Here is a 21774-nt window from a genome sequence, read left to right as displayed (position 1 = left end):
GTTAGCTCCTGATGAAAGCAATGGGGGAGGAAGGAAGGCGAAAGAATGATCGGCTCGCCGGGGTGATATACCGACAGAGGGAACGGGATCGGTCCCACCAACTGCACGCATCTCGAGGAGACAGTCGAGTTCGTGTGCACATTGAGTTCGTGTGCACGCAGAACAGTGTGGAGGCGAAGGGTGGGATTGAATGCCTGCGGGTGAAACTTTTATCCTCGACTACCCTTTCATTCAAGAGAGAAGATTTCCACCGCCGTGTACTACTACTGACAGATTACCAAGGACGAAAACCAGAGAATATTAATATCCAAATGTAATGAACACGCGTTTTCCAAAGCTGGAGAAATAAATGCTATCTCCATCACACGTTTCATACTCGGGTATTCCCTTTTAGACATTGACTGAAGATGTACAAATTACTGCAAAAAAGGGGCTATTATTATTATTATGAATTGCATTATCCATCATCATTGGTCGTTCAACCCTGAGATTGATTGAGTACAAACCTCCATCCTACCCTCTATCTAAACCTCCACCCTATTGGCTTACTTCCTGGTATATTTTGCAATGTACTTTATTTGTCCCATTTATTTATCCCTTGGCCTTCCTCTTGGGACTTTTCCCTCTATTTTTCCTTCTATTATATTCTTCACGAATCCATTGTGCCTCAGGGTGTGGCCAATATATTTGGTTCTTCCTTTCTGTATGGTGTTCCGTAAGACCCGTTCTTCCTATAATCTTCTGTATACTTCTTCATTTATTATTTCATGTGTCCATTTGATCTTAAGAATCCTCCTCCAGCTTCAGATTTCGAAGGCTTCTAGTCTTTTTGGTCTACTTTTCCGATGGTCCTTGCTTCAGATCCATAGAGTGCCACGCTCCATACGAATGTTTCAACATATTGTTTCCTCGTATGTAGTTATACCCTCTTTGAACACAGCAGTTGGCTTTTCATTGTGAATGCTCTTTTCTCATGAGCTATTCTCTGCTTGATGTCTGTAGTGATTTTTCCGCCCCATGTGATGGTACTTCCGAGACAGGTGAAGGAATCCACTTGCTCTAATTTTTGTCCTTTCATTGTGACTACTGTATTTCGCTTCTCTCTTCCACATACTAGGATTTTAGTGTTCGTCTTTTTTTATGTTCATGTTGTATCTTTGTAGAACTTGATCCAATACGTTTAGTGACCTTCGAAAATCCTCCTGGCTTTCGGCTATCATTGAAATATCGTCGGCGAAGCTTTGCATGTTTATCTCTTCTCCATTGATCCTCATTCCGTTTAATTCAATGCCTTGTGTACTCTTATTGCCTCCTCCAGGTACAGGTTGAACAAATCAGGTGAGAGTTGCATCCCTGTCTAACTCCTTCGTTAATTTTAGTCACTCTGATGAGTCACTCATTCACACTGTGGCTACTTGTTTCTTGTACAGCTGATAGATTATTCTTCAGTCATTGTAATCTATTCTGAGTTTTTCCAGCAGTCCAAACATCTTGTTTCGTTCCACATTGTCGAAGGCTTTCTCCAAGTCCAGGAATACCACATACAGTTACTTGTTCACCTGTATTATTTTCTCTATTATGATTCTCAGATAGAGTATGGCTTCCTTGGTTCCTCTGTTCTTCCTAAAGCCAAATTGGTTTTCCGATAGATTATCTTTAATTTTCTTTTCCATCCTTCGTCTAAGTATTCGCGTAAGTATTTTTGATGCATGTGACAAGACCCAAGGTTCGGTGTTCCTCACATTTCTCTGTCCTCGTCTTCTTTGGTATCGCGATCAACACACTCCTTTGAAAGTCTTCTGTCTTTGTAGCTATCTTTGATTATTCCATACAGATTGTCCTTGGCTTTGTTTCTGAGTGCCTTGATGATGTCTCCATCGATTTTGTCTTCTCCAGGAGCTTTGTTTGTCTTAAGGTCCTTTACTGCTCTATCTAATTCGCTCCTCAGAATGTATGGGCCCTGGTTTTCGTTAGCCGTTTCACTCTCGTCCTTCATCAGGTTTTCTTCCAGCGGCCACGGACCTTGGTAGAGTTCTTGGATGTATTGCTTCCATCTATTGCCAATATCTTCAACTTCTATCAGTATATCCCCGTTTACATCCCTGACGTTGTTGCTTTTCATTTTTCTTTCTCCGAAATGTTTCTTCCCCAGTTGTTATTCTGGGTCGGTATTGCCCTTCACATTTTCGTTGATTTCCTCGCAGCAGCCTTCTATCCAATTCTTCCAAGCCTTTTTGCATTCACGCAAAAAGGCTTGGAAGTCATGCATATTTGCTTGACTTGGTTCTTGTAGAGCCTTTCCTTCATCATCATTCCTGGCGTTCTTTTATTTTATTCTTTCTTCCATTAGTTCCCTTATCTCCGTCGTGATCCATGGTTTCTTCGTGTCGGCTCTCTTTCTCAGCAGTTGCCCTTCTGCGATTGTCCTCTTCGGTTCATCCTATCTCTCTTCGGTGCTCCTTTCTCCTTCATCACCTAGTTTGCCGTCAATGGCCGTGGCGAATCTTACTCCGATGTGTTTTCCAGCCAGCAATTTTGAGTCACACCGTGGCTCTTGTTTAGTCTTCTTAATTTTCTTGTAGCGAAGTTGGCTTTCCATGCTTACTACGTTGAGATAGCTATTTATGTCTGAACCGGGGTTGCTCTTGCACTGCTTCACCTGGTTCTTCTATCTCCTTCCCAATAATATGTAGATTATTGGGTATCTTGCGATATCCCCTGGCATCTTCCATGAGTACCTCCTTCGTCGTCGATATTGTTCGGAGAGGGTGTTACCTAATATTATAATCTTCTCATTGCAGTACTCGACTTGTCTTTCTCATTTGGCATTCAGTTTTCCCAGCCCGAAATTTCCGACGCTTCGTCCCTCCTTTCCTTCTCCTACGATAGCATTCCAGTCTCCCGTTATTATGAGATTTTCTTTCCCCTTCACCTGTCCGAGGACTTCTTCCATTTGCTAGTACACTTCTTCTATTTCTTCTTATGTATGGCTAGACGTCGGCATGTATACTTGCACGATCGCGGTGTCCGTGGGCTTTCCTTTCAGCTTCGCGATCAGAATTCTCTCGTTGCACGGCAATATTGCCTTCACTCCTCTGCCCCATTCATTCTTCAGTATGGTGCCAACGCCTGCGATCCTCCGATCGTCATCCCGAGTATACAACTCGACACGATAATTGTATCATAACCTTAACGATTTCACCTCAATATACTTGAAATTTTTAAACGAGCAGATTCTGGGGAGAAATTGGAGCGCAAAGAAGGGAAGTGTGGGACAACGGTCAAGGACGTAACAATTGAAAAGGAAACTAGGACAAAAGAAATTGAAAAGGAAAGTTAAAAAGTTAAGAAAATTTTAGTGACACACGAATTTCAGGAAGTTTCGGTGACGATGATGAGTTCGACCACCTTCTGCAGATGGATAAAACTGATTTTTAAGAGAGTTAGCGCAAGTAACAGACTTATTTATTGAAAGGCTGGCCAGCCAAGAAATGGAGAAGATTTTGGCGAACTCTTTTCAATGCAAATTCTTGAAATAACATCACTCTACACACATAAGCCGTTCACGAACATCTTTTTAATGCACAATGAAGATCAAAGACATTCCTAATACTTGATTTCTCCCTTATATGTCAGACACTGAGTTGAGCCTACTTAAACACTCACCATATAAAAATAATTCAATGAATAAGTGTATTCTTAAGACAGTACACATTTATGTGAGCTTAAAGGATCTCTGCTAATTTTTGGGTGATTGGGGGCCCGGTTCTCAAAACCAAATGCGAAGTCCCAAGAAGAGTTGTCAACCTAATCAAAATAATGTTAAACCCGTTTAAAATAAAACTTGGTTTTGTACTGGTAAGATTTTCGCCATGGGAAAGTTCTGAATTAGGGCAATGGACTCATAACCATGAAAAATGCACCTCACTCCAATTATGTACATTGGCTTCTCCAGTGAACACTTGAGTTAAACAACTGATATTCTGTTGATTCCTAGAGTTATTTATTTCACGCAGACACGAATATAACTGAGTATTAATTTTTTTTAATTCGATTTCTATTTTCCTCGAAGAAAAAATTTTTCCTTAACTTTTCCAAAGTATTTTTTTCCCTCAATTTCTTCAGAGGGTACTCACAACAAATTGCCGGCGCGGTATTCGCCTTTTAGATTACCTACCTGGTTTCGGTGTTATTCCACAAACAAAACCAGCATTCAATGCAATGAACAAGAGGTTCTGTAATTTTCGTGGCAATAATATTGAAGCTCATCAATACGAAAGTCGATGAATCCAACATGCAACCGCAAATCTAATTGTAATTTGAAAAGCACATACATTCATACCTACATAACGTCGAAACGTTTAGTTCAATCGTATGATATGACATGCATTACATGGGCTATTTTGTTTCACAGTGGATGAAAAATAATGCTGTCAGCAAAAAATAGAACAAGTAATAGGCAATGCAAGTTTTCTACGTGTATTAAACATATAAACCATTAACACAGATCAACCCCAAGGTCGGTGATAATGAGTTCACCCAGTACTAAGCCCAACAGCGTGTGAAATTCGTGAAACCGGGACTAACTCCATCGTCCCCTCGAGTGTACGTCGCACACAGTTTTACATCTGTTACCTCCTCACATCGTTAAACTAATTCACACTATGTTAATACTACTATACCTTGGTTAAATTAATGTCAGAACTCATTTATATTCGTATTTCCGTTTCATGTTTAAATGATAGGGAAGACGGTTTAACATACCTGTACATACAGAAACAGGAATGCGATATTCAGTTTTGGCCTTTTTCACTTCACGAAATAGGGCTTTCTCCCTTGTTTATACACATCAAGGAACACTGCATTATTCTCTCTTTGCTAAGATATTGACTATTTCACACTTTCGAAGCGGGATTCATGGTTGGAGATAATTGAACAACTTCAATTGCACCAAATTGCCGTAGCAATTTCGGTTGAAACAATTCCTGAACAGTTGAGTAGCGCTAATTGATAAGTAGCGCTAGAAAAAATCCCTCCATACTACAGCCAATTGGCGTGGGTTTCTACATACTGATACGAAAGGTGGCATATTCATGTCCCATGCGATTTCCCAACTAACACGAGAACTTATAAAATTTGACTAAACCTATGGCCAGCCGGTTTTTTGAGCAATTTTAAGTCAACTACTTAACCAAAATTTAAGAAAAACTCCAGTGGGAAATGATTGCACGCTATAATTTACTTTCTAATTTTAACTTCCGGCGATTCGATATTTAAATTTTATTTTATGCACGTATATAAACTACTCGCTCCACTTCAAATTGTTATAAATCCAATCACACCTTCATTCTATTACCAAAATACACAATATTTTGATGTCCTTTCACATGGAATTGTGACAGCACCCTTGATAGAATAATAGAGGTATCATTTTAGTATAAAATTCACCCGATAGAAAATATCTCAAATGTTGATAGTTATTCCTACCACAGCTGTATGTCTAGTTTAACACTGTTTAATTTAATAAGCTAAATATTTCATCTTGCCAAAAAAATTGAAAACATGTTTTAAGCAAGTGCTACAGGATTAAAAATGCATTTTTAATTAAGGGCATCCTCTTTTTAACATGCAGATATAGGATTTGGGTAATGATGGACGGAAATATGGATGAAATATGTCATACAAGTCATAGAGCTAGCTAATTACTAATTTACTTTGTATTCATGGATATGAAACATTCGTAAATTTTTTGCTATAAATGCCTTTTGTAATTGCAATTTAATATAGTGCTATGCACTTAACATACAATATTTCCACACTTGATCATAACATTTTTGAATTGATAGTCAAGTACAATACATTCTCCAAAATATGTGTATGTATAATCTGTAAAATAAATTTCCTTCAAAATCACTTCAACATCAACATCTGTTCCAAATATATAAATTTTATCAACATTAAGTCTCTACAGAACATTTTCACTAACTGGAAGTCCTAATTGTACTTTATTTGAAATTCACAATTTGTCACAACTGACATTATTTCATTTAATAGTGGGATTAATATAAAAGAAGAGTACAAAGAATTATTTTACATCACACAGAGTATATACACAATATCATTTTCGTAAATAGTGTGTGCAGAAATATTGTTACGTTTTGCATTCATATTAAGTGAGGTGTCTTTGGAACATGGTAATTCACAGGCCTATGGGCTAATTACAACACACTTCCGTTTCCTTAATGGTCCAGTATCCTCAAATTACCAGACACAATTTTATTTTCCAACAGTGCTCCTGATGGAATATCAATACGATCACCATGGTTTGCTATTATGATCACAGTTCCCTGAAAGGAAAAAAAATATTAAAAATATAATTAATACATCTACCTGTCCTCACAAAATACATTTCAAGAGAATTTACTTTGAGCATTTTATTACAATTAGGTTTAAATTCGATCTCAAATATTTTATTCATACATAAATCTTCCTTAAGAACTTTACAATCTTTTTATACAATAGGACAGAGTTTTTATTTGGCCATTTGATTGGTTACTGCAAATTTGTTACTCTTTTGCCAATACAAGTAAGTAAGTGAATCAGAAGTTACTGAAAGATCTAACACTACCTTTAAAAGTTGCTTTAGAGGGCCAAGAATTTATTTTCAAGCTCAATTAACCCTCACAAATATCATACAAAAAGCTTCACACACAATCATGTGACACGACAGACACTCATTTAGAGAGATGGCAATTTTCACTTTGTTGGAAGCAGATAAAATATTTTTTAAAATTACCTTGGCCAAAGGAATAGTTTTCATTTCTAATTATAGGTATAAGGGGGGTTGAGGGGATAACAAATTTCAAACAAAGTGTATCCTGTGGGATTGGGCATGTCATAAAAGAATAATATACAGGAATACTTAGATGGTGAAAACCAGTAACAGCTTAAAATGGTTTAGATCAGCCAATTAATCAATCATACACATTAGTTTACTGTAAACAGTTTATTCCAAATTATCACTGTAAGGTATGGGTTTCGGCAAGGCATGTAAACCACACCATTGAGTTTCTTGGCCCACACATCCACATAAGTAATATAACTTTATTTCCTATAGAGCCCAGTGAGTTTGTTGCCTTCCAAACAAAACATTATTTCGATTTATAGAGTATCCAGAGAATTATCCTTTCTATTAAAATATTTCAAATAATTAAAACACTGCAGTTATCTCATCAATTTCACAAAATACCTCAATGTGAGATTCTGAAATTTTTTTTACAGCTGACTTATGGTGAAAGTGGCAAGAGATAGGTATATAGATCAATAACCACCTTTATTTTTGGGGGGAAATTGAATTTTGACTATTCTCTATCATCTAACCTAACAGGGATTAATCATAAAGAACATCCCATGTTTAACCATTTTGTGCAGTTAAACAGTCAACCCATATGGTTAAACGGTGTAAATAGTTATTCAGCTAGGTATCAGCCTGATGTGTCAGTTGGATTGAAGTTAAACTAAAACCTATCATTAACCACAATTTTACCCAGGGTACAATAAAAAGAGCACAATATTAAAAGAAAACTACTTGACAATAATAGATATCTGCCAATTACAGACCAGGAGAAGGTTTCATAAATGCACGGCTAATGAAATATACACATAAGGCTGTTGACATTAATTATTTATCATACAATATTAGTCCTGATAGAGACTTAATGTGAAGGGAATCAAATTGTAAAAGATAACAATCAGAACAGAGGACATGGGGACAGGAATTGTGATCTAAGAAATTAGTTACAGATAGCCTGAGAGCAATAAACTTACAGAAAATGTGACAGGTAAGTGGAATGCTGATGATGAGGGTAAAAAAGAAACTTTACAATTCAATAATAAAGATTTACTACTTCGCGACCATGGTTTCGATGATGCACAGCATCGAAACCATGGTTCTGAAATATTAAATCTTTATTGAGGAAGTGTAAAGTTTCTTATTTACCCTCATCATGCAGGCATTCCACAAAGTTAAACCTGAAACTGTTATGTTTGGCATGTTGATCACAAAAAATTTTAATTTTAGTAATTAGTATCACATTCATAAGAAAAATGATGAGGTTTTGAGACTGAATGTTTACTAGGTAGCTGGACTGCCGTTGGGTGGCTTTGGAATATAAGGAATTTCAACTGAGGATTCAGCAATATCTTTGTAAAAACTGATGAACTAAAAAAATATGCTATCATAACAATGAAAAGCTAGTGAACTACCAACATAGTTTAACAAATGACTGATGCACCCATGGAACAACCCAAAAATTACTAGCGAGTCCCACCTGGGGTAAACTGTTTTGTAAATTCTGGTTGGTTGATCCCTGGGAAACCAGCCGAAAAGCAAAGACTTTCCAGGATCAAAGAGCTACGAAGGCCACCAGGGTGGCAAAAAGAACTTTTAATAGTGAGAAATAAGTCTTAAAATTCTATATATTTTTCTTGCTAAAGAGTTTCTGACAGATCATGAAAAATTTATCTTCCCGTCCACATTTAGAAATTAGAAAGCCTTACCTTGAGTGAAACACCTCTTCCAAAGGTTACATCTCCTGACACTGTTAAGTGGTCTAATTCCATCATATCAGGAATTGTTGCAAAGCGATTATTGAACTCCTTTACCTACAGAAAAAGATTTCAACAGGTTGAATATATTAAGTAAATACAAAAAAGAATATATTCCAACACTTTACATCAATTTTGGAGCATTAAGGATCATGTTAATTGGACTGGAAAGAACAAAAACACACACTATTCATTCTTGATCCAAACTATTGTATAAAATTAAGAGGGTCAGTTATTTATATCACATCATCAGTGCCATAACCAAGTAGAGGGCAAGGAATCTGCCCCCAGTAGACCTCATCTTTCCATATAAGAGCCCAGTTTCTTTGCTTGAAATGTTTGGGAAGCCTCGTAATTTTCCTAAAATAGCAGTTTGGATACAATACTGAGATGCTTAACTCAAAATTTTTATGCATTAAGATAAATTAATTGCTACTGACACAAAATCTGGCGTGTAAATTGAAAAACTATTCCTGTTGGTGTTTCAGATAGTGATATCCTTTTGAACGGATTATTAACCAATTCGGATGAACTGATCATCCACAAAAACTTACTCAAGTGAATTGGTTGAATCGAAGTTCATCTTGCAATAAATAGGATATGCTAATAAAAGGGGACCTAAATGCAGCATCAAACAATTCAGATGCTAAGTACAAAATTGGTGAAATATTGTTTCTACAGCCAATATGCATCTCAGACTTATATCGTATCAAATACAAGTATAGATTAGATTATGCCAAGTATTTGCCTGTTAGAATAGATTATGCCACATGCCCACTTTTGTTTCATGATTATTTCACACTCCTGGTTGTGTGACACTTCTCTTTCGCCATTCCATCATTGTAACCAACAATTACCATAAAATGGGATGACTTAAAATGTTTTAAATGAAAGCAATCCTTATTAATGAAAATAATGTCAAAGTTTTTCTGAAAGCAACAGAATATTTTTAAAACAATAAAGTACTTCAGTCAAAGTCACGGCACACAACAGTGAGATTTCAACCAATAAATATTTTTCCTAATAATTGTCCATAAAATTATTGAAGCTACTCAATTTATTCATTAGTATTTGTTGAAAAAGCAACATTATTTTGCTTTTTAAACTCTGGTTTCACATTGGAGAACTAAAGGCGCTCAAAAAGATAGGTCAAGTGATACAATTCCTGGCATGAATTTAGCCTTGCCCAAAAAAGTATTCCTTTCATTAGTCCCCAACCATGATACGAGGGTCATCCGGAAAGTAGTACCCGTTCGTGAAATAAAGACACAGAAGTAAATATTAACAAACATAAAAAATTTTATTTGAAAGAGGATACTTTAAACTACTTCTCAACATAATCTCCAAGCAAATTAAGGCATTTGTCATAACGTGTGACAAGTTTCTGTATTCCTGCTGCATAGTCCTTCGCCGCCAGCTCATTGAGATACGCGAGGGACCCATCTTGCACAAATTTTTGCATAATGCAGATGGTGTTTAACAATTTCATGAACAATTGTTCGAGAAACATTGGGAAAATGCTCACAGATGTCATCAATTGTGACGCGCCGATCGTTCCTCACGAATTCGTCAACTGAGCTCACCAGTTGGTCTGTAATGACAGACGGTCTCCCCGAACGCTCATCGTCGTGTGTGTTCCCCCTCCCCATGTTGAAGTTGCGACACCACCGCCGAACAGACAACTCGTCCATTACATTGTCTCCATACACCTCCTTTAATTGGCGATGAATATCACATGGGCGAACGTTTCTTGCATTGAGGAATTTAATCACTGCCCTCACTTCACAACTGGCGGCGTTCTCAATTTTTTTAAACATTGTAAACAATCACAGAAACAACACAGGCAATGCTAGCGTCACGCAACTTGGCTCAGAGAAGGCAGACAAGCCACTGAAGCTATCTGACCTTGTCCAGCGGCTACTCGCGTCGTCAGCACTTCATGCGGCACGAACGGGTACTACTTTCCGGATGACCCTCGTAGAACAAGGTAACCAGTACCCAGAGTTCTATCTTCTTCGAGTTTTATCTCTCCAGTCCTCAAGTTGAAGGCAATCTGAAATTTACACCCTTCCCAGTATCTGTAGTACTTGACCCAGCATCCCCAGTATCTGCATTAGAGTTTGTTCCAATGTCCCAGAACTGAGTTTTCCCTGCTCCTGGAGGCACTTTTCTTCTATGATTCTGTTTTTCTGGAATTTTCATTAGACTACCATCTCGAAGAATTTGAACAAATGATTTTGTCCAAGAATTATCACATTCTTGGTCCACGGTTGACTCCTTAAAATTTGGAATTCTGCCAAGGACTTCTTTTTGGATTGGAAAGCACTATTTTTGTATCTATAAACCCTGTGCAAATGCAATCCTTATGAGAAGATCAAATTGCCTCCAGTGCTAATTTCAGCATTCTTGGAACTTCAGACTTTGGGAGAACAATCACATTGCATTATTTCCATCTGCCAAGGCATTTTCTCCAAGCCACCTTTAAGGGGTCCGAAAAATGCCACATCTAATGGCTGGCAAAGATGCATAAACTTTAGGGGAACTGGTAAAAATTAAATATTAAACTCCATACACAATTTTCAAACTTCCTCAAATAAATGGCTCAAAAAATTCTCTCCAGAACGTACTTTAGGGCCAAGAAGGTTTATCATACCCAGCCTTATATGCAGTGTAATAGGGCAAAAATACTCCCACTTGCAGAAGCAGCCAGTAGGACTGACATGCTACCTAATGAAATGTCTTTCACAACTTCTGGTGGCCATGTTCCTCTGTATTAACGATGACTGGTTTATCCTGGACCATAAACAAAATTACTTTCATCATAATTAAAAATATTTTTACGGAGGATCCCATCTAAATATCCTTCTAAATGGTTAAAAAAATAAAATAGAAAAAGGATTCTTTTCACTACAGATTGAATTATTGTAACATTTTCCTTTTACATTCAAAAATCAGATGAACAGAAAGAATTTACAACCAATCTCTTCTAACTATTTTAAGCTGCTGCTGGTCTGCCAGTTAGTTCAGCAGGTTAGAGATAAGTTTTTTCAGCAATGAAACAAATCATTACAAGATAGCTAAGAAGCAAAATGCCTCAGGACAGGTCTTCAAATTTGAGAATGAATTACAAGATAATGCCATTATCTCCCTTCTATATTAGCCTGGCATTAATGACACACATCAGACTCAACAGAGATGCTTATGCTCATCAGATGACTTATTTTAAAATGAAACATGCTTAGGAAAAGAGTTTTTATGCTTTCCAAAATAGAGCTTCAAAATGATCTGACAACTACATACTACCTTGATCAAAAAGTTCCCGGAATAACCACCGTGTGGCGCTCCCATCGTTCCGATTTGAGTTCTGTTTTTTTTTGTTAAATTGGTACATCTGTTGTTGATATTCCTTTTAAATCTTAGTGTCATAACTTGACATTTGCAAAAGTTACGGTCGGTTTTCGGTATGTCCATCAGTGCTTCCTGCGATTTTTCCATTACTTCCTCTCGGCTGCTAAAACGCGTTCCCCGTAATGGTTTTTTTAATCGATTGAACAGAAAGAAGTCACAGGGAGCCAAATCAGGTGAATTCGGTGGCTGTTGGATGGTATTTGTTGCATTTTTCGTCAAAAAATTACGAATAATGATAGCACTGTGCGACGGTGCGTTATCATGGTGCAAAATCCACAAGTTTTCTGCCCACATTTCTGGTCTCTTTCGGCGAATTGCTTCACGCAAACGTCTCATAACGCCCAAATAATACTCTTTGTTTACTGTCTGGCCTTCTGGCAAAAATTCATGATGCACTACACCGTTGTAATCCATGAAAACCGTCAGCATTGCCTTCTTTTTTGACTGAAAACGACGTGGTTTTTTTGGTCTCGGCTCATTTGGTGAACGCCATTCACTTGCCTGATGTCTGGATTGCGTGTCGTACTCATAAACCCACGTCTCGTCTCCAGTAATGATCCTTTTGATGAATGTGGGATCGGATTCAGCCTCGCAAATCATGTCTTTTGCGACGTCAACACGGTCTCTTTTTTGCATGAAATTGAGGTCTTTCGGCACCAACTTTGCTGCTACACGACGGAAACCCAAATCATTAACCACAATGTCTTGGGCGGATCCATAGGCAATGTTCAAGTCCTCCGCTATTTCTCTGATGGTTAATTTGCGGTTATTGACCAACATTTCTTTTACTTTATCAATTTTTTCACCGACTTTCGATGTCGATGGTCTGCCACTGCGTTCATCATCTTCGATTGACTCACGACCACTTCTGAACCGCTCGTGCCACTGGTAAACGACCATTTTTTTTAGAGAATCGTTGCCGAAACACTTTTCCAACGTCCGTGCGCCACTAAATCCGTTTTTTACGCAAAATTTAATACAAGTTCGTTGTTGCAAATTTAAATCAATTTCTGAAATTGTAAAAAATCGCCAACACACACAGAGATAGATGTACTCTTGGCTACGTAACTTTTGCAAATGTCAAGTTATGACACTAAGATTTAAAGGGAATATCAACAACAGATGTACCAATTTAACAAAAAAAACAGAACTCAAATCGGAACGATGGGAGCGCCACACGGTGGTTATTCCGGGAACTTTTTTGATCAAGGTAGTATATCAAACAGTTTCAATCCACAAAATATTATGCCCAATGTGACTTTTTGTAAGAAAAGCATTAATTTCTCTGAATACATTTCTGTTCCAAACCTCCACTAGTACCTCAAACACAGAGGAACGGTGGAAATACAGAGATTCAAAATACTAGTCTTGAGCATACATTTCATAATAATATCTTCCCTTAAAACATTTTTCAAGGAAATTAACAGAATAAAAATTGTAAATAGAATGGTATTTTACCTTAGCAAAGTGATTGTCACCTAACTTTACCAATGGCGTAGTCGGAAACATTCTTTGAGGTGACATGACAAGTGAACCATTAGTTAGACTGTATAGATTGCTCATAACAAGCATTAAGTCAGATGTTTTCTTAACTGGCAAAAAGCGGCTCCTCGGAACATTTATTCCTGAAACAAATATTTATAATTTTTAATTAATGATTCATTTTTAAAAGATATTAGACTACATGTTTACAATAAACTATGTAGATTTCAACACTAGTTAACTCATATTAAACTTAAACCAACAATGCCAAGCAGTAATAAATTGACCACTTAACTTGGCTATTATGTATAAGCTTTTGAAAAATTATGGGACTTTTGCCCATTTAATGTTTTATGTACTTTACAAATAATCACGAAAATGTTTTTATTTCATAAATTTACAATATCATTGAAAAAAAACTAGGCAACACAATATTGTGATTTTTTTGGTTTGACTTTGTAAATAGGCAAACAAGAAAGGTGCATTCCCTCCCAAGATTGAAAATGTTCCTGCACTACAGGTTTACATGTTATGGCTTCAGAAGTTTCAGATGTGCTGTTTATTAATCCATCAGTCTCTGACTCAAGGATTAGAACTGGTCATTTCAAGTCAAATAAAATATGAAAATACTCACCAAGACCGCCTTCAAATGATTTCATGGCTGCACCAACAGCTGTTTCCAGCTGTATAACATTGAGCCCATTTGGGACAGTTTTCTTGTTCACAATAATTTCCATATTGAGAGTGCCATGCCTAAGAACACGCTCAATAGCTGTAGCAAAAATAAAATTTTCCAATAAGAGATTACACCAAAAACTCTACAGTCAGTATTAATTAACTGCACATCAAATTTTAGAGGAGGAACATTCCTGCATTTTGGGAAATGTTTCAATTATGAACCTCTGAAATTCAAGCTTAACTAAAACTAAAAATAAAAGGGCATTACACTGAGTGAACCTTTGAAGAATATGGTCCCCTATGTCATTGATTATGATCGAATGCTTGCACAAGGCAAACTGGAGGCAAGGCTAAATAAATATATTTGTTGATTCATTCTACATTTAACAATTACAATGTAAATCCTGACTGCTGGCATTATTCATATTAATTTACTTTCAGTAGTTATCAAGAGCATAGCTTTGAGAAATGAGTCCATGATTCAACCTGTGGATACATATACTTATGCACCAAATCTATTAAAATATTTTTCTGCAATTTAACTTTTTACTAAGAATTAAAAAGTCATGCTAAAATATTAAATGTAAAAAACTACATAAAATATATTATCTGCCACTTTGAAAAATTTAACCCAAAAAAACTAAAAAATAAAGAAAAAGCAGGGGCATTAAGAAATAGGTATTACATTTCTGAAGCAGAGATTGGCAATAAACTTGAACTGAATGAGTTACTACAATGGCATACATGTATGTTAAACATGCATGAAATTAAATAAGCTCATGAAATATATGTGAATTTATATAATCTAGTAATTGATGCATTACTAGTACAAATGAGGGATTTAGCAGAAAATGCCTTAATTCACAAGATTCCATTCTTACCATCGAGCTTCACCCACAGATTGTTGGTATTGAAGAACTTAAAGGTTTTTACTGATTTAAAGTCATCTATGTGTTCCTTGGGAACTTGAGCAATTTCAAGCAGCCTCAGCTTATTCTCATAATTAATCAAGGTACCACCCTATAAACATAATAAATGGAATTTAAATCAAAATTAACCATAAATTCAATACATATAACCTAGGTAAACATTAAAAAATCTGTAGTCAGCGCAGGGTTGCAATTGATGAGGCAGGGAAGGTAATAGGGTGGAGTAAAGGAGTGAAAGATGGGGGAATAAAGTATATTAATGAACAGGCAAACAAACTATTCACAGGCGAGTCAGCCGCACCCCCTTCCCCCCCAAACACCATCACCTTATTTGAATTCATAGATTGATTACAAATCAAGAATCACTTCATCATCATGCCCTCATTGTCTTGTGTTAACTGAAATTTAAGCTCTCATTTAAAAAACTCCAATGCACCCAATACCACTAGAAAATTTACAAAATTATTGATTTGAAGGCGATTGCATCACACAAATATTTAATGAAAGGAGAATGCAAACTTTCCTTTCCTTCTTCTACCCAGCCTTTAAGGCTGAAAAACTAATGTCTCCATACTAAGCAATCCTAGAACTAACAAGAAAATGATAACAAATGTGATTGAAATGCCTAAATTTTCTGTTCCCCAGAACTTCAAATGGCAGATTTTCTTCTCCACACAAGAAACTTTAGGATTAATGACAAAAATACCAATAAGACATGAGAAAATAAACGTGAACAATTCCATGAACAGTAGCAGTACTATAACCTACTACATGTAATTTGTGTAAATATATCTAAGTCCCTGTGTTCTCACCTTGACATCAGCCCTAGTCTTATCAGTAACTTCCATAACAAATTCAGATGCTGCTTTGTGTCCATTTTCTGATGGATTCATTAGTAGATTAAGTATACTTAAGTCCACTGTTGCTCCTAAGTTATCAATGTTAGAGATGAAACAGTACTTGCGACCCTAAAGAAAATTGAAATTGGCATTTTAATTTGGATATAAAACATGATTATGAAATAAATTTCCATACCATATATGGCTTAGTAAAAATAAGCAATTACAAGATTTACAAATTAGTATCTAGCCATCCTTCACCAGGAGAGAGATCTTTTTTTGTATCTAACTATATTGCAACAAAAATGATTAAGGAGAGTGAAATATGCCTTCAAAAACCAATAACTGATTTCTACATTATCTGAAAAATGTAAGCACATAACAAATAAACAGCCCAGCCCCTATGTTTCTTTTTGATTACACCCATTATTCATGTGAAATACAGAAGGACTATAAACATATAAATGCTTAACATGCTCAGCAAAAACACAAATCTGAACACAAATAGTTATTATGCAACACCCTTCCTTTATTTACTGGAGACTCATTTGTTCAAAAATTGACATGAATGCAAAAATAAAATAATGAGTCCAGCATCGAAATATGTACAAAGTACTGGATGTGATGATTGGAGTACATCTCCTATTTAATCTAAAAATTCACTCATCAGAATAGATTAACATAGGTGGATTTATTTTGTGGAAGAAAGTCATGTTACTTTCATGCATAGAGTTTTATATGAATGATGATAGGGGAATGTCTTATACACTACTACTTGGTAGTGTCCAACAGTTTAATTAAAAAGACAAGGGCAGTATACATTTGGCTATACAACAAAACAACGTTTAAGTTATTAATTAATGTGCATTACACAAAAATTACATTCTACACTGTAATGAAACGTGCCATTGTCTTCATTTAACTTTAGACGACCACACAGTTGTTTCGATTCTCGAAGTCCATCATTTCCACAGGTCACAACTTACTTAATTAAGTTTATGCAGAAATGGTAATGTACCTCCATTTGGAACATATACCAAAGGGTGATCTTTAATCTTCCCTCCTCCCTCACTCTCCCTCCCCAAGCACCATCATCCATTTTCACTCACTGAATTACTTTTTTCTTTCTCTCATTTCACAATATAAGATAATTATCCTTAGAATCAGTGTATAAGAAGATTGTTTAGGTAATACATATTAGAAGTAGCAGTGAAAGTCCTACTTTAGGGTCTTCTTCATGGGATAAGTTTTCAGACTCATAAATTGTAAGAATCCTTTTACTTCATGTGAAAACAATTTGAGGCTCTCATGAATGTCAAGAATGAATGAAATATATGTTAATTTCATGGAGTCTAAATCCAGATATTGATATTGATAATTTCATTTTGTCACAGCTATAAATCATTTCTGTCTTTGCTTTCTCTTTCCTACTTAATATACATAAAAAAATCTTATAACATCTCTAAATTATCCCAATAAGCAGGAAATCCTCGACATGGTTACATATTCTTAAGACAGATTTATAAAGTAGGTTATTAACTAAATTCAAAACAGTAATAATACTTATTTTTAATTAACAGAAAGAAAACGGTGGTACTTAGGAATTTATATTGAACTTTTTTCGCTGATAGATTGTGAATAGGTCACTTAACATCAGTTAATTATTTAAATTTGCCAGTCCAACTTCTACACTTATTGACAAATGCCTAGCCAACTAATTTAAAGCTAATGACTAGACAGGAAATTGGGAAGCTAATGAGAGTGAAGAGAAACAATATTTTCTAAATGATAACCTGGAATATAAATCTAACAGGATACCACTTAATACTTAATCACTTGGATTTAACTCACATCATCAGAGCATCCCTAGATCAAAAACTTGCCATTCGGCCAATAACACATTAAATTAAAGGTACAATCAATGAAATCACATAAGCCAGGTAAAACTGCTGGGGTAAAAATAGTGAAGTGTATCTGAAATCTAAAAGGTATCCCCAAATCATGCATATTTTTTGACAAAGCAAGGAATTCAAACAGTAGTCAGTATACGTATCTACTTAGCCAATATATAGCCAAGTACATTCATGAACATATATATTAATTTTCAGAGTCAGACATGACTTCCTGCAAATGATATTCTCAACAAATATGAACTTCACATTTTATAGCCTTTCGGTATGATGCATTAAACCAGATTGTAAAATATTTTTAAAATATTCTAATGCACAGTGAAATTCATTGATCCAGTGTTAAATAATAGTTTGGAAAATACCAAGTCATTTTTCACAACAGTTAAACAAAGGATTTTACAAATATATATTTAATGGATTTGGCTCATTGGGCGGAATGCATTCAGCAATAGATATTGTTAATAACAAAGCAACTTCTGCAAGTTTCTGAAAGCATTTGACCCAAAGGTTGGTTTCAATAGGCAGGGATATGGCTAAACTCTGAATTTACTCTTGGTATACTTGTAAGAAATTCAAAGATTAAACATAGGGGAGCCAGTTAAAACCTTTTTGCCACCCGTAATTTCCCATGAAACTATCCACATAATTACACTACTTGGATTGTCAGAGTTTTGTGCCCAAGTGTCACTTGAAATTTTCATGTGAGACCTTTCAGTCGGTAGTAAAATTCAACAAACAGTCACCATTAAATTCAAATGATTTTTTATTAACCCCATTTAATACAGTGGAAGAGATTTTAAACTCTGCTTCAGGAGTCTTAATTTATTGAAAGGCCCAATTATTTGTTCACTTAACTTCCATATAGAGCAGGCAGAGTCTGATTTCATGAATTAATTCATAGAATCAGCATTACAATTTAAAAACATACTTTGTTTTAATCAATTTGATGAGTGTAATTGATTCCCTAATATTTTTCACTTATTTATAGGTGGGATAGATGGAAAAGAAGAAAAAGGTTCCTCGGACAAAACTATGAAAGAACCAATTAGGATGAGGTGGGCAATGATCAGCTAAGTCAAACCCAGATTCCTATTGTTCGCTCAATGACTATGAATACTGCGTGGCCAATGCATATACAAAATTGAGCGTCAGGAAATGGATCCAAGAATTGCAATGCATAAGATGAGGGAGTAGTAATTATGGGTAAGACAAGAAGACAGTGTCGTAGAGGATTCTGTGAGTCATGTCCTTCATTTTTTGACCATAAAATCATTATGGTGGCTACCTCTGGTAATATACATCATGAGTCTTCCAAGCTTTCTGACCCTGCATCTGTTTCCCTATGAGACTGCTGCAGAATGTTTGTGAAAAGCAATCCCTCCACACCAGGCCAATTATCATAGAAAAAAGATACTAATGAATGAAAGTGGCAATTGAATCTTTGATCTTTCTTTCGTGGAGGTGCCTCCCCAAATTCCTAGCACTGGAGATTCTTAATCATTTCCAAAAGTGTGAATATTTTCTCTCTCTCATTTTCATAGAGCACTACAGAAGAAATATTGATGCAGAATGACATCTTTCATAGTGATATACATCCTCCATTGTTGAATAAACAAAAACCAAAGAAGAATCAATGTGAATTCTATGGTTTAAGGCTCTACTTTGTCTACTTTGTGAAAATTCATGACCACTGAATAAATAAACTTGGTATTCTATCACACAAAAAATTTTATAATAATACTTCCGGTTTCAAGGCAAAGGGGAATAGCCATAGATAGATACATATACTAATATACCTGATGATGTTGCCTACGCATGAAAACCAGTGGTATTACAGTATAATAAAATTTTTTGGATGAAAAAATACCAAGTTTATTTATTCAGTGAAGAATCACTGTATTGAAACATTTAAATGAACCACAACAACTTTTATAAGAACTTATAATTAAAAACATTAGAGAAAGGTTAACAAAAATATGAAATATGTATGAATTGCTATGGAGGATGACCAAAAACAATAATGAAAAAAATCACAAAATTGGAAGCAGGCAACAACTAAAAAGCAGAAATGGCAACACAAGCTAAATATAGCAAAGCATTCACAAGCTACAGGTTAATTGCAAATATGGAAATAATCTTGCCTGTTCTATGAACTTCCTTAAAAGACCAGAATTCTGAAAACTTTCATAAAAGTCACCATGACCGGGTGGATACCACCTGGAGGTTAAGCAAAGCAGACATATAACCAATATGTTACACAATATTAAAACATTATTTCATAAAGAAATAATGACCAAATAACTAGCAAAATATTAAGGTGAACAGCAAATTGAGTGATAAATTTATTGAAAATTGAACTCAAAATTACATATTCATATTGTTTCCTACACAAAGGTAAGTTAGGTACCGAATTGGCAAGTGAAGCATCTCTGAGAGTACACATCACAGCAAATTCTAATTGAACCAAATGTGTTCAATTTAATAATTTAAATTTTTTGGGTTTACAACTCTATCACAGCATTAATTTTGAGTAGTTGTAATACAAATGTTGCCAAAAGCAAGATTAAATTATGCATAAACAATAAAAATTTTTAAATTATCTATCTTTGATGTATAATTTAAGAACCTAATAGAGTGGGCAAGAGAAAATTGTATGTATGAAACATTAGCTTCACTGTTTTATCATCTGATTTCCAATTTGGCTCAGAAATTCAAAATGGCAAAAGTTGTCAGCCATGATACAGTGTATGGCTCATCTGTAAGGTCAACTGGCATAGAAGCAAAAAATGAAAGGACTAGAATGAAGCATTACTAATGCAAAAATTCTATATCACATCATTGAATCCCAGGGGCAATGACATTGGATTCATTGATGGAGATGTCCCGTCTTTGGCTGCCTTAGATGCATATAAGAAAAATTTGATCTTCATAGATCTGTATTTAATTCTAAAATGCTACCCTACTTTTTCTGTTGTACAAGCATGATGCCCTCTGTACATTTTTAATTTTATTCAATCAGATAAGTCAGACAAGGATGTTTTTAAGTGGCTTGTGCTGGAAAATGTACTTAACAGCTTAATGCCAAAGATAAAAGATATCAGGGATTGTCAGAATAGTTTTTGGATTGCCAACCAAATAACAAATCAAAAACCCTCAAGTGCAGATGAAATCATGACTGGTTACTTATAACATCCTTTTGACAACATTTGGCCAATCAATTTTTTCAGAGGAGAGTAATGATCAATACTAATCCAGTCTCTAATTTGTGGAAAATCATTATGAATAAATAAATCAGGTTCGAACTCTCCTAATAATACGTCTACTGGAATGTAAAAAGCATTTCGATGTTACTATGTCATCTTCAGGTACATTGTAATATGTACCTCAAAATAACATAATAACACTGAAACACATTGCACACTAAAATATAAGAGTAGCAAGAAGTAAAAATCAAATTTATTAATTTATTGAGAGTAATGACATATTTGGGAATGTAATTTCAACAATGCATCATGCATTCCTAATTTATGCCATTTGATTGGCTAATTTTTAAAGACATTTAGTTTCTACAAAGCCATACAGTTAAGACACAGAATTTAGTGTGAAAATGTACCACAAAAAGTAAAAGTCTTCCACTCAGCAATATAAAGTTTTGAACTCTTCATAAAAACTATGAAAACTTGTAATATCATAAAAACATTTTGAAGGGGTAATATAAAAATTTAAATTAAATTGATAAAGCACACAATGTTCCCCAAGGATTTAAAATCAAATGAAATAAATTGTCTTCTGAGAAGTGCATGTTTATTAATATTTATTTAGTTATATATTTTTGCTAAAGCATGTAATAATAAATTTTTTTGGAGATGATTAAGAAAATGAATAAAAGAAATACAAAATAATATTTGTAATTTTCCACTC

At 35.2% G+C, this 21774-nt stretch overlaps 1 protein-coding gene across 2 annotated transcripts in view; it reads right to left on the bottom strand.

Moving 5' to 3' along the window:
- Positions 1–5761: 5761 nt before the first annotated feature.
- UGP (UDP-glucose pyrophosphorylase) overlaps positions 5762–21774 on the bottom strand; it is a 48805-nt gene continuing 32792 nt past the window's right edge. For both annotated transcript variants that reach the window (XM_071588102.1, XM_071588103.1), the window contains exons 6-12: positions 19995–20070; positions 15917–16072; positions 15057–15195; positions 14132–14269; positions 13474–13640; positions 8560–8664; positions 5762–6347 (exon numbers count right to left, since the gene is read on the bottom strand). In XM_071588102.1, coding sequence (XP_071444203.1) covers positions 6240–6347; positions 8560–8664; positions 13474–13640; positions 14132–14269; positions 15057–15195; positions 15917–16072; positions 19995–20070 — 889 coding nt within the window. In that variant the 3' untranslated portion in view covers positions 5762–6239. The remainder of the gene's footprint in view (positions 6348–8559; positions 8665–13473; positions 13641–14131; positions 14270–15056; positions 15196–15916; positions 16073–19994; positions 20071–21774) is intronic.

The sequence above is a fragment of the Hetaerina americana genome, unplaced genomic scaffold, assembly GCF_022747635.1.
Source record: "Hetaerina americana unplaced genomic scaffold, ioHetAmer1.1.p SCAF_3, whole genome shotgun sequence".
Lineage (NCBI taxonomy): Eukaryota > Metazoa > Arthropoda > Insecta > Odonata > Calopterygidae > Hetaerina > Hetaerina americana.
This window is presented reverse-complemented; position numbering and strand designations above follow the sequence as displayed.